The sequence below is a fragment of the Pteropus alecto genome, unplaced genomic scaffold (assembly GCF_000325575.1).
Source record: "Pteropus alecto unplaced genomic scaffold, ASM32557v1 scaffold75, whole genome shotgun sequence".
Lineage (NCBI taxonomy): Eukaryota > Metazoa > Chordata > Mammalia > Chiroptera > Pteropodidae > Pteropus > Pteropus alecto.
In genome coordinates this window covers 15,806,724-15,820,843 of record NW_006440638.1, presented here as the reverse complement: position 1 = coordinate 15,820,843, position 14,120 = coordinate 15,806,724, and the positions used below count along the sequence as shown (strand labels likewise).

At 40.6% G+C, this 14,120-nt stretch overlaps 1 protein-coding gene across 4 annotated transcripts in view; it reads left to right on the top strand.

Moving 5' to 3' along the window:
• The window catches only part of ATXN7 (ataxin 7), an 84,712-nt gene extending 76,310 nt beyond the window's left edge, over positions 1–8,402 (top strand). For 2 of the 4 annotated variants that reach the window (XM_015593747.2, XM_025050662.1), the window contains 3 exons: positions 734–1,709; positions 2,510–2,576; positions 4,266–8,402. In XM_015593747.2, the coding sequence (XP_015449233.2) occupies positions 734–1,709; positions 2,510–2,576; positions 4,266–4,375 (1,153 nt within the window). In that variant the 3' untranslated portion in view covers positions 4,376–8,402. The remainder of the gene's footprint in view (positions 1–733; positions 1,710–2,509; positions 2,577–4,265) is intronic. The other 2 variants (XM_025050661.1, XM_006917492.3) reach the window with 1 other exon arrangement.
• The last annotated feature ends 5,718 nt before the right edge of the window (positions 8,403–14,120 follow it).

Below are 14,120 nucleotides of genomic sequence, written 5' to 3'. Positions count from 1 at the left end.
TTCAGCACTATGGAAATCCCCTGAGATGTGGGGGCTTCATTCCCTTGTACAGTCATTGAGGCCAATAGTTAGGATTTAACATTTGTTATTAGTTATCTGTGCCCTTCCTTCTTCCTTACTGATGTTTTCTCTCAGCATTTGAGTGCCTTCTCTTCCAGGCACTGTGCTAGGCACTGGTGCTACGATGGTAAATAAACTGTGGATTGTTCCATTTGCAAAGAAGTTAGACATTGATCACACATTAAAACCATGCTGAGTCCTCCAAAGTCCAGGGACAAAGCGGTGTGAGTCTATGGGGAACTAAGTCAGTGAGGATGGTCAGGACAGATTTCCTAAGAAATGATAATGGACTGAAACTAAAGGAGGAGCAGAAGTTAGGGTGACAGTGTTCTAGGCAGAAGATATCTTATGTCGTGGCCTATTCTCAGAACTTAAGGGAAGTTCGTGAACAGCTGGAATCAGGGCGCTGGGGGTGGTGCTTGGGAGGTCGCGGTGTGAAGCTGGGGCAGTAGCAGCTGGCAAGGCACATGGAGCCTTACAGACCATTATTCTGAGAGCCCTAGGAAAGGCATTAAAGAGTTTGAAGGAGAGAAGTAACAATTGCTTCTGCATTTCGGAGTGATCCCTCTGGCAGGGGTGTACTTCTCAGTGCCAGAGGAGACGGGGTGTCCATCCGGAAGTGTCCATGAATGGCTGTGGTGAATGTTACTCACTCCCTTCTCCTTTTATGCAGGAAAATCCCACCAGTGCCCAGTACCACATCACCTGCCTCCACACGTGTTCCTCACCGGACAAACTCAGTGCCGACATCACAATGTGGGGTCAGCTATCTGGCAGCGGCCACCGTGTCTACATCCCCAATCCTCTCGTCCACCTGCATCTCCCCAAATAGCAAATCGGTACCAGCTCATGGAACCACACTAAATGCACAGCCTGCCTCATCTGGGGCGATGGATCCTGTGTGCAGTATGCAATCCAGACAAGTGTCCTCTTCATCCTCATCCCCTTCCACGCCCTCTGGCCTTTCCTCAGTGCCCGCCTCCCCCATGTCCAGGAAACCTCAGAAGTTGAAATCCAGCAAGTCTTTAAGGCCCAAGGAGTCTTCTGGTAACAGCACTAACTGTCACACCACCAGTATCAGTACCAGCGGCACCTCAGGAAAGAAACGCAAAACCAGTTCTCCACTGTTAGTCCACTCTTCCTCCTCCTCCTCTTCCTCCTGTTCTTCTTCTCATTCCATGGAGTCTTTTAGGAAAAACTGTGTGGCTCACTCTGGGCCTACCTACCCCTCAGCAGTAACATCTTCCCATGGCATTAGCCTCAACTGTGTGGTGAATAAAGCGAACTCAGTGAGTGTCCGGCATGACCAGTCAGGGAGAGGGCCCCCCGGAGGGAGCCCTGCTGAATCCATCAAGAGGATGAGTGTGATGGTGAACAGTGGCGATTCCACGCTTTCTCTTGGCCCGTTCATTCACCAGTCCAGCGAACTGCCTGTCAACTCCTATGGCAGTTATTCACACTCACACACACCTCTAGACAAACTCATAGGCAAGAAAAGAAAGTGCTCGCCCAGCTCCAGCAGCATCAACAACAGCAGCAGTAAACCCACAAAGGTTGCCAAATTGCCAGCCATGAACAACGTCCATGTGAAATACACGGGCACCAGCCCCGGGGCACAAGGACTGACGAACAGTTCCCTCCTTCATCAGGTAGGAAATGGACTGTGAGCCCTGTGGGGATGCCCATTTCCTCTCCTTCAGATCTTTCACAGCTTGGACATCTGTATGGCTGGCTTTGTTGGTTTGCCTTTAAACAGATGTCCAGCTTTCTGGTATCTTTTAAGAAAAGCAAGATTTCATGGCTGTATGAGGGTAAAACAGGCTCCTCTCTGCCAGAATTTCTGATGATTTGGAAGATGCTCCTGGGTAAGGAAATCACGGAAGTGCATTTAGCAGATAGGGCTGTGGAGACCATCCCGCGTGACCGCAAAACCCTCTCCGTAGCCAGCGAGTGTAGTCTTGGGTGGACAGTGTGTGTCCTGTGATGCTGTTCAGGAAGGAAGCAGGCCATTTCCTGGAGAACAGTTCCCTAGTATGTTCCTCTGAAGAAAGCTAGGGCTAAAATCAAACTGATGTAGAAAGAGATGATTTAAATTTTTAAAAGAGCTTTTAATATGTTTTCATCAAAGAATTTTAGATTTTCTGGTTGACTCTCACCTTATGTTTTCTCCTCCCTGTTTTCCAGAAAGGTGGAGAAACAGCATTAAGTATAGGCATGGCAGATGACTGAAATCTCTTAAAAAAATCTGAACGTGGGCACATTGGTAGAGATGTGACTGAGTGTCAGATTGCTAATTGACCGTGATTTTCTCTTTCATGCTGTATCTGTCTTATCCCCAGCCTTCTGCCCGTTACTGTTTTCTCCTGATCTTCTATCTTTTAGCCATTTCTTCCAGCTTCCTTTGCTCTGACTTCCAGCTCATCTCTCATCTTGTTATTTCATTCATCAGGATGTCTCCTCACCTTGCTTACGAACAGGAATTTCAGCAGCATCACCCAAAAGCCCTGATTTGAAATGTGAGGCTCTTTTTTGTTTGTTTATTGTTTGTTTGTTTGTTTGTTGTTTCCTTCTTCGTCTACAGAACCTAACTCAAAGGCCAGGTTAGGACTTTTTCAGAAAATACCAAGAAGTTTCTTACTGTGATGTAATTTCCCTCCAATATCTGTGTGAATTAATACCCAGTACCAAAGGTATGAGGGAAATAATTAGCCATTTAAATAGCAGCTACTTAAATTCTTAGCCTCAAATACATGGATTATTTGTATATTGTGTGGCTCTTTGAGCAGGGGCTTCTGGGCAAGTGAAAATGCGCTTTTACTCTCAGTTTGTAGTTAACTCATATAGTTTATAACCATAAAAATGTAGGGCAGACACCTCAAGAAATGGTATACCCATCCTTTAAAAAGCCCTTCTGAGTGTATTTTCCTGATTCTGCATGAACCCTGCTGGAAGGACGGTCCATTGTGTTGTGGTGCCCACATTTGTATTACTGTGCGCACTCTGTCTTCACGTAGACGTGGCTGCAGACCTCACTGCCCGCAGGTAACAGAAAGGAGAGGAAGAGGATGGGCAGGCGCAGCAGACAGTAAAGTGCCTGTGGAAAACTGGCAAGTGTAAGCCCCATCTACATGGAGCAGCTGCTCCCAGAAACTTGTTACCATTTTCAGAGGGAAACTGCAGATCTGGACTTGCATGAGGAATTTGGCCACTTTTAAAGCTATGCAGTTTTTTGTTGTGTCTTAAGTGTTTAATCTAATATTGCCCACACTGGCTAAGTTTGTTCTGGCTCATGAGCCACCAGTTTGCCACCTCTAATTTCAACCATCTGGGGTAGGGGGACTATGTCCCATTAGGATAATCAGCCTAAGTTTGTCTTCTTTTCCTTCAAATTACTTTCAACTTCAGTTTATATTTGAGAATGATTTCCTCTGTTCAGCAGAATACTTTTTATTATGCTGCACAAATCCTAGGGGATCCCATGCCTGGAGATTAGAGGATCGGTGAACCCCCTGAGAATGTTGTATGTCTTTATTTCTATGCTAATTTACTGTAAGGGGGATCATATAGCTTTCAAACAAATCTCAAAGGGACCCATGACTCCAAAATGCTTTAAAAAATGTTGCTTTTAGAAAAGTAGGGACCTCAACACACTGTTTCTCGTGGAGCTGACTTTAAAATAGATAACTGAGCTGGTTGAAGCCTCATAAACAAGGAACTGCAATGGGACAAGTAGGGAAGCCTAGGAGATGGGGCTGGATAACCCACCCTAGTCTATGAAGGTGGAGTTCCCTCTCCCCCAGCATGGGCACTGCCTTGGGTGTGAGTTGTCACACCTGTGTGTGCTAGCCCATTCGACCTTGTTCAGTGTTCATTTGACAACCCGGAATACCTTCAAGGAAAAAAATCAGTAAATAAAACCAACAGGCAAATGTGAGCCTTTTCTCTAAGCTAGAAACCCAGCCTGTATCTCCTCTGGACAATTTTTCTAAAAGTCAGGCTTTTCGAATGATTGTGCCCCAGAGCAGTGAAGGCTTTTGAAAGCTAAGGCTAACTTCTATAGCTGACCGCTTCTGGCATCTCCCAGTCGATGAAGACTGGAGTGGCATGTGGCTTTTGAAATATTCTTGTTTAGCATCAGGGGTAGTGCAGTATACAACCACTTACTTACTCTTTCATTGTTTCCCCACCCCCCTCTTTTTTGAAAGCCAAAAGCACGTCCCTGACAGCTGAAAATAGCACGGGGAGGAATAATCTGGACACTTTTGACGACAAGTTACACCTCCACTCAGCACTCTGGACTCCAAGATGCCTTTGAGTCTGTTTTCCCAACCTCCTGTGGGCCTCAAGGGTATAAATCTGCCGGGCTGTTGTTGTTTTAACGAGGATTTCCCTGAAGCTATGTCTGTAGCAGTGAGTACTCGTAAAGGACACTGGATCAAGTTCGGCCACCGAATTGCTTCTATCAGTGTTAAAGTGGCCTGGACTGCTTGCTACCAATCTGTGAGAAGTTTTTGTTTTGTTTTGTTTTGTTTTTAACTTGCAGTATATCACAGAGCCACTCTTCGAGTAGATTGGCTGGGTGAAAGAATGTTTTGACGAGAACATTACTGTAGACTTTTCCTCCCTCCCCCCTCTCCCTGCCCCAGTTCTTTTTTACACTGTCTTCTGCAGGTCACTCTCTAGCAGTTAGGCACCTTAACTGGAGACCCCTTCCAGAGGAGAGACAGAGCTATACCTTGAACAACCCTCTGGAGAAGGGGATCTGTCATTAGGTTTTTATAGCAACATTCCAAGAATGGAATATAGATATTAGCTCAAGGCACCATGACAAGATTGCCTGTATTTTGCCCAGCATTTTACAAGTAATTTGGAATAAGAAGCTGTCAGAAGATTCTAACTTACAGACTGGTTTAAAGCCATCGATGCCCAGAGAGCAAGTATATGCCATTTTAGAGGTTTACTTTTTTGTGGTACAAAAGCAGTTCTTTGTGATTTTTTTTTTTTTTTAAGAAAATGCAAATGCAAACTAGTTTTGATAATGAAAAACCAAATTTTGGTGAGTGGGGAGTGGTGGATAAAATCACTGGGGAAATTTTTTTCCAAGATTTCCAAAGAGAAAGAATTTTTTTATCCTTTAAGTCTTCATGTTAAACTGTGGCAGATTGGGTTGGTTGTCCTGCCCAGTCGTCTGTTTTCAAAAAATTGCCTTTGTAAAGTGAAATTATCAGGATGCAGCCGAAACTGTCATTCGCAAAGTCATTGATATATTTAAATGTTTCCAAGGCACCCTCTGCATTGCCCTCAGTTTCCTCTTTGTATACTGTCCTGGGACTAAGTATGAAATTTCCACTTCGAGCACTCCCCATACTGTGTGTGTGCACTTTCCCTCCTGCCATTACAGATGTTTCTTTGAATGCCACTGGGATATAGGGAGCAGGCATCCAGGGAGCGGACGTAGTGAAAGTGTACACGTACCCATGCAGAGATGACGGGACGCATGTATAGTATTCCCCCAGCACACCGTCTTCTCTTGGGATTAATGCCATCCATCTTCCTGAGAGAGTTTTGGAAACCCTCCAGGATATTTTTTCTGGTACCCCAACCGAAAAGAAGGAGCTTAATCTTTTAAAACATCATTGCTTGAGAAGGTGCCATGGAATTTGAGGGATAAGTTAAAGTTTTTTAACAGGCGATTCCACCACCACAGCTCCTGAAACAAGAACCAGGCACATATGCTTAGAAGGACACAAAAAGTTGCTGAACACAGGGTAAATTTCCCACTGATCACTGCCCTGGGCAGGGCCAGGCAGAGCCAGTCAGTGCATCCTTTCTTCTCTGCCATTCTTGGGTTACTTCCGTTTCAGGGAATTTTAAGTCAACAACAGGTAGAATGAATAAATTCTTGGTTACCAGCCTAATAATGTGAATTGCTACACAATGATTATGTAAGGAAACAAAAACTTTATGCAGATACTTTAGCTGTAAACATGTAAGATGTTGATCTTTTTAAAAAGCAAGGGGAGAACAGTATCTTGTTCACCTCTTATGCAATCAATCAGTAAATGTTTTTTAAATGATACTATAGGAGAGCGTAGTAAAGAGAGAGCATGGATGGGCCAGTTTGATGTTGTTAGGAGAAATCAGTCTGGTTGTTCCAGCCCAGTGGAGGGAGGGACAGGAGGTGAGAGAGAATCAGAACGTACTAAGTTGATTCCTTGGTGACAAGTGCAATGGGGTATGGGTAGAATTTATTTTCAAAGCCAAGGGGACTTGATGGTTATAAATAAAGTCGCTTTTAGCGATGGAATTTATAGACAGATCATGTTGTTCCAAAAGATGTGAATAGGATCCTCGATAGTAAGTTGATTCAGAATAATGTAGATATACCTAGATTAGCAAGTGTTGATCATTTGACTTCTTAGACTGAGATTTTAATTGAATTTCATTATGTCTCCCGGTAGTACAAAGAGCATCGGGATTAGGAAATTAGCCATTTTGGATTCTGCCTGCCACAAACAAATATTCTAAACAGTGCTATTCAATTTTAGACTGTTGTTCAAATATTTCATTTTCTCCTACAACTGCTTTTTATTATGATGAACAATTAAGACCATTTAAAACACGGGAGTACAAGTATTTTTTTGAACTAAATTAGCTTGAAAAACCAAATTTGCAGTGGTTAGGTTGTTTGTAGACAGACTTTGGTATCAATTTAAAACCAAGATAATTTTTATATTCTTTCCAATAGAATTTCATGTCAACTCCTGCAGTTTTCTTAACCTAAAAGAAATAAAGTGCTGCAATGATGAACAAAGAATTATACGAAACCTACTTTTGTACCTTTATTTTGGAATTTCTTGTTCTATTATAAATATGGAAGTATCCCTATTTCAGAAGACATATTTTGTTAAAAATGAATTGTACATATTTAAATATGTATTTTTGCACAGGTCTTTTTTTCTGATATCCTGTTTTGGTACAATTGAGATCATCTAGTATTTATTTATTAATTAATAAAAGTAAATACCTTTTTATAATTTGAAGTGGTTCACTGCCAAGCCAATAGTTCTAGAACCTGCCTCCTTTACAGTTTAAGGGATGCCTCTGTCCTGTGAAAGTCGTTTTGTCCCTTTTAATGTCTCGGGAGTGGATTCGTGCAGATGAAGTGGGCATTGCTTCTCCCTAGTTGCCTGGTTTCCCGATAGACTATGTGTAACTAAGTGACACACTGCTTTTCTTTTGTTATGTTTTATGTATGAGAGTGTGTGCGTGTGCACGTGTGCACGCATGCGCCTGTGTGTTTGTATGTGTACTCTCTGAGCACATGTGTGTTGTTATGTGATGTGGTTTAAAACTAATGGGAAAAAAAACTGAAAGTGCCTGAACCTAGTTTTAAGCTTAGACTGATTCTCTTTAAAAAGACTTGAATGTTCAGTTGAACTTTTGGAGTTTGCTTTTTCCACCTAAATACTGTTTCTAAAATTTTAGGGGAGGAGTTGAAAACCACCAATTGCTGGTAATTTTATAAAGTATTTTAAAATTAAGACTTTTTGCTTCACAGTAATTCAACTGGTGATGGGTTGCCTAGCGGCACCAAGGGTTACACATCTTTTTGTCAGCCAGCAACTTACATGATGTGTCCATTTTGTTATTCACTCATCAAATACAGAGTTTAAAATAGAATATTTAAAATATTTTATATTCCAAAAATATACAAAGTACCTCTGAGAAGATTGAAAAATGTATAATTTGAAAAAATGTAATTTATAAAGGCAGCTGTCTTCCTGCAAGAGTTCTGTTGCCAAGGAATTTATTAATATCTCTCGTTCTGTCCTGGGGGGGAAATGTTGGGCTTTGGAAAATGATTGTTAAAAGTCTCAGTTGTTTAGAAGAAAATAACCATTTTTATATTTTGTGCAAAACATTTTACATTTTCAGATCATTTAAATGAGCACTACATACTGTCAGTGTGAATGTAGGGGCTTGAAAGCATTTTGCTGTTTTTTTTTGAGCTTGGTTATGAAAGCAATCTCCTGTGTTAAAATGTGTGAATAGTTTGATAATTTGTACACATAATCAAGAGCATCTCAGCTGGACTTTGTGTTGGCTGCTGTATAGAACATGAACAAATGTCAAGGGATAGAAAATTACTTTGGATATTTAAAAGAGAAGAAATATAGAGTCTATTTGTTTTGTAACAAGTTTCTGTAAATAAAATAATTTATACTATTTATAAGAAAAAGTTGTGCTTCGCTTTATGAAAAATTAGTTTGTTGAACAAACATGTTACTAAACAGGCAATAAAATTAGGACTTCTCAATAAATAAGGTTGGCTGCATGAACTATTTTACATGTTTCTGCCTCATTCTGATACTAAGCCCCTTTCAATCTAGTCTGACTTTTATTCATTTTTGGTATCAGACACCCTTTGTGAAGCACCTTCCTTTAGTGTCCCTTCTGTGCGAGCTAAATACTTCTAAGGGCTTAGGATGTTTCCATTCTCAGGCGCAAAGCTTTGCCATGGATAAATTAATAATTGTGTTAACAGTGAACACTACCGCATCCCTGCCCTACAGGTTTGTCAACAAAGGACAGCTTTTGGATTGAGAAACATTCTACTTTAATTGCTTAATATGTTACTTTGATAGCACACTGTCAGTTTTGGTTAGAGATAAGTGTTTTATCCTGAGCTGATCTGATCTCGTCCTTGCTTTTATATACCTCTTTTATTGGCAATACAAATACGTTTTAGTATTATTCAGAAGAGAACAATTTTTTATCTCTAGACATGTGGCCAGTTTTATCATTTGCAAAGAAATCGTTCTAAAAAATTATAAATTTTTTTTGTTGTTTAAAATAAGGGAAGCAACTGATTTATGTTTTAGAGAAAATGTCTGTGTCTGACATGAGAGTCAGGCTGGCTTCTACCCCCAGTGCCCCATGGACTTCCCATTCCCTCCTAGACCAAGCAGCTACTCAGGTTCGTTCCTAAGAAGCTTTCTGTGGATAACTCCTTTCACCTTGGGTGTCCCCCTTAAACTTCCCAGGAAAAGGTTCAACTGCTCAATCTCTTGCCTTCTTAAAAACTTCCCTTTCCTTGCAGGTGACCTGGCTGTGGATAGTGAGAGACTCCCAATTCAAGGAAGGGGGTTTGGCAGTTTGGCATCTTGATGTACTGGGAATTCACCTGGAGAAAGGCAGGCTAAGGTCATTCTAGGCAAAGGGAGCGGCAAACCCAGCAAGGTGTGAAGAAATGTCATGGGGCCTTCATCTTCAGGAACGTATTTCCTAACCAAGTATATCAGAGCCCAGAGATTTTCATGAGCCAGCCTTGGCATGGTAACAGCTGCCAAAAGTAAAAGCCATTCAGATCCTTAATGGAGACTCAGGAAAATCAAAGCTCTTAAATCTTTTTTTTTGCATGTTCACTCTTTTTCGCTTCGAACTTGTCTTTACCCTTTTCTCAAGTCCTAATCAAAAAGCTCCCCCGCTAAAACAAACCTAAGTTCTTCCCCCTTCTTACCTCACTTTCTACTCTTTATCAGTCACCTCTTTCAAATAAGAAACTCTTGCCCCTGTTGCTAATGGGAGTTCATTAGTTTTTCAGCTTGTAAAGCCATAATTCCTAGTATCTGTTATCCTCATTTTTCACAACCAAAGCCAATGGACCAAAGACACACTAACAGAATATCTCTAACAGGGTAGGGTGAGACTGTCAACAAAAAGATTTCAGAGAAAAGGAGAGCATCAAACACATAATTTAATACTTTTTAAAATCCCCATCGGGCCCTCCAATCACTTATGGAGGGCAGAATGGACAGGTGAGAACCTTGGGACAAAAGAAAGTTACAAAACTGTTGTAATAATCCAGGTAAAAAGTTAACTAAATTTCCAAATTAAGGTGGTGACCATGGGGACAAAGAGGGGACTGATTGCAGAGATCTTTTAAAAGTAGACTCAATAGACCTTAAGGTCTAATCAAGTTGAACATTAAAGGGAAGAGTGAGTCTCAAAAATAACTTACAGATTTTTACCCTGGCCAGACTGGTTGATGAGCTTAAAGTGACATATGATATGGTGTCAAAGAAGGAAAAACAATGTAAATAACATCAAAAAAAAAACACACACAAAAAAACCCCACCTGAACTTGAGCTACTGGTGGGTAATTGAAATTTAGTAACCATTGTCTGTATGTTCAGTCTGGATGGAGCTTTAGAGAGAGGTTTGAAGTGTGGAGGGTTGTCTTTCACTTTTAGATGGGAGTGGTTAAGTTCACATAGGTAGCTATCAGATTTGGCTTATTATTGTTAAAATATTACTTATCACTTAGTTGAGTGCCTAACATGCCAGATACTATAACAAGCATCTTAGATGCATTCTCTCACGAAGCCCCTAGAAAGAAGATAGTTTGATCCTAGTCATACTGATGATCTTCTAAGGAAGTTAGGTATATTGCCTAGAGTCCCACAAATAGTAGGTGGCATTGCCAGGCTGTGAATTCTGGGCTGTCATATCAGTGGTTCCCAACCTTTTTTATTCTGTCACAGACCCTGAGAATCACATGAAAAAGTTACAGATTCTCTGACAAAAAGCATGTAACAGAATGAAGTGCTTGGTCTGACTCCATCTTGTTCAAGCCTGCTTTGTTCCCATGGTCCTCAGGTTTATAGCTTCTGCTTAGTCTTGCATAGAGACATACTAATCATCAGAGGAAATCCGCTTGCAGCTTGAGTTTTACCAAAATCAGCCCCTTACCAGAAAGTGTCTATCCCAAGGAGATAAGGGAAGTATGTAAAAAATAGCGATTGTTTATCAAAGATTTGCAGGAACCTCGTGACCAGGTTCACATCATCTAGAGTCAACAGACAACAAAGAAGTTACACAATCTTGCTTGGACCCCTGCTGGTGCCCAGATATCTGTGGTCATCAATCACCTCTCGCCCCTCCCCCTTCCCCCCCATTCCTTTGACATAAAAAAAGTGTGAATTCTGTACTTTGTTAAGATGGTTCTTTAGGACACTAGTTTGCCATCTAATCAGCTTGCTGGCTTTCTGAATAATGTCGTTTTCCTTGCCCCAACACCTTGTCACTCTTATTGGCTGTTGTGTAGTGAGTGGTACAACCTTGGTCTTCGTTACAGGCACAGGCACACCACATTTTATATTCCATTTCCAGGATTTCATAAACTTGAAGAAGCCTATCCTCCATGGCCCAGAAAGAAGAAAGCCCAAAACGAAAACCTGGAGGAGAGAGTATTTTGGTGAAGACAACTGGAAAATCGGTATTTTAGAGTGAAAAATTAGATCAGGGAAGGCAGAGAAGGAAGTTGAGATGGTTTAGTTAGAAGTTTAGACAGTTGACTACATCATCATTATCAACACACTTAGGTAACATTTTCTTTTTTCTCCTGCTTTTCTGCAGGATTGGTTGAGTAGAAAAGTTAGAACTCGTGTACGAAGATTGTGAAAGAATTAAGGAGTTTATGTGAGGGTGTAGCTAAGTGATTGATGATTGCCTAGATTGGGTATTCAAGGAAGAGAACTGGAAGCTTCCAAGTAGAACCTATGCAGGTACTCTCAAGACATTTTATTTGTAATTACCTTCTTGTTAAGTCTTATGATCCTTCTTCCAGGTAATTTGTCTATGATTAGACAAATTGACTTGTTCACGGTTACAGAGAAAAGTCCACCATGTTCAATTCAAAATGGCCAGTAGTGAAGAGGGGCTCACATACAAGGCAGGTCCAGGAACCAGAATTATGACAGTGGCATAAGCACTTTTAGGAATAAATCAGAACAGAGAAATCCGGTAATAGAGTTGAAGTGGAACTCCAGGTTTCATTTTCAAAAGCAAAGCTGTTCAGAGGTGCTTGTGATTCCTGGGTGCTGGGTGAGACCACGGCAGTGGATGGACGTGGTGTGGAGTAAAAGAGCCCCAGAGTTAATGCTCAGGAACCGTGAAGCTAGGGTTTTATTGCATAAGGTTATCCAGTTCAAATCGGGGTTGAGAGGAAGATGGAGCCAGCTGCTCAGGTCCAGAGTAAATGGCACGGGATGTTGTAACTTGAAGGTCTGAAGGCAGTGGACACAGTGAGTTGGTGGTATTGCTGGGTGGTAAGCAGCTTCAAAGACATTTTGAATGAGGGTAAAAACACAATGACTAGGACAGCAAGCGACTAGGAAATGACTTCTTCCTGGCACCAACTTCCTGAGGTATGTATGAACAAACAACCTCTAATCCAGAGGGTTTCAAGAAAAGCAGAGTCCTCAAAAACCAAGAGTAGGTTTATCAATATTGATATTCTACTAATTGCACAGATGTTTGGGAAAAGGTCTCTGGTAACCTCTAAAAGAGAGGGTTGGCAAAGTTGTCAGGACACCACCTACTGGCAGTTTTGGTCACTTTCCCAAGGCAGTCTCAAGCAAGATGTATGAATCAAAGGCTGATCATGGCAAATTGTTCCTTTTATTTCTAACATCCAGTCTGCACAGGGAAAATTATGGATTTCTGAATGATAAGCAGTAAAGTCCTCCCCCCTTTACCATGTACTTCGAGGTTACAATAGCTTGGACAAACTGCTACAAATTCTTGATATCCTTTGTAGGTCTCGAGAAATACAATAATAAAAACTTGTGATTCTATAGCTTTGAAACGAAAACCAGTAATTATTAGATCATTTCATGTTTTCCAGATAAGGATTCAACTTCACTCCTCCATTGTCATTATGGAGATTTGAAGTTTTGTTATTAACAACTTCAAGCTTGATAGCAATTAGTGAGGAATTACCACAGTCCCCCCACCCCCACCCTTATCCCATAATCATGGGGGAAAATAATATTTCAAGTATTGGCTATTAATCCTCTATAAAAAAATAAAGATTAAAAACAGCATCAAGGATTAACTCAGAATTATGCAACTGATTTGCTAATGATCAGTAGTAACCTATTCATCAATTACTATTAATGCCTTGTCAGGCTGCTAAGGACTAACTGTGTTCAGTCATAAAATCATAAGTGCATTGCAGTGCTTGTGCTCAGAGAACAAATGAGATAAGTATCCTTTTAGTCATTTGGGTCAGGTAAAGTTTGGTGCAGATAATAACAAAAATTGGTTTTTAGAGACAGTATTTCCATTCCTAAAAGATTGCTAGTTAGTACATTAAAAACTGACCTAATGCTAATATTTCTAATATAGGAAATAATTAGTATAATTTGACATAGCCTTTATATATTTATCTTATTAAATAGATAAAATTTATATGCAATCAAATTTTACCGATAAGAGAAATTGGCATTAAGGTTTAAAAAATAATCACAAAAGATAGTTCATTCTGGTGACTCCATAATAGAGACTAGGGTTGATAAAAGTGACAAGACTAAGTTTCTAACCTTGATTTAAAAAAAATTCACCAATATTGAAAAGCAACTAACACAATGAAGTGTTTTAGCTCTGTCACTTAGCAAATAAAATTATCATTTGATAATCTTATTTTTATATTGTGGGCCTTCACAACTAAAACCAGAAAATTAAATCAAGACTAAAAAAAAAAAAAAAAAAGCTACATAAATGGAAGCTACCCAAACTAGAATGATGGTTAAGAATTCTTTAGATTCTCCTAGATGATTAATGCAGAGGCTGACAATCAGCCGTGTACAAGGGGAGAAGTGCAGGGACAACAAACTCAAATACCAGTGGGGCCAGGCAGGTGGCATAAGTTAACAGGCCCGGCGGAGTGATTTGGGCCATGCTAGAGAATATATGCCAGCCATTTAGCTTAACTGGGAATGTGAGCCCAGTTAGCTTCATCTGTCCATTTTTCTAGATAAGTGATTTTTGAATTCTTTAAACGTTTATATGGTGAGCATAAATTATATTCTTGACAATGTATCTTGGGAATGGGGCAGTTACAGCCTATAGGTGACCCATCTGCTATTTTGTAGCATCAAGAAGCCTCCTTTGCCTTCCTGACTTGCTTAATTTTCCGTGTCTTTTTTCTATCTCCAACTGTGAGAAGAGAGGGTCTGGACCTAAAATTTCCTTGATGAGCCTTTTACCAGATT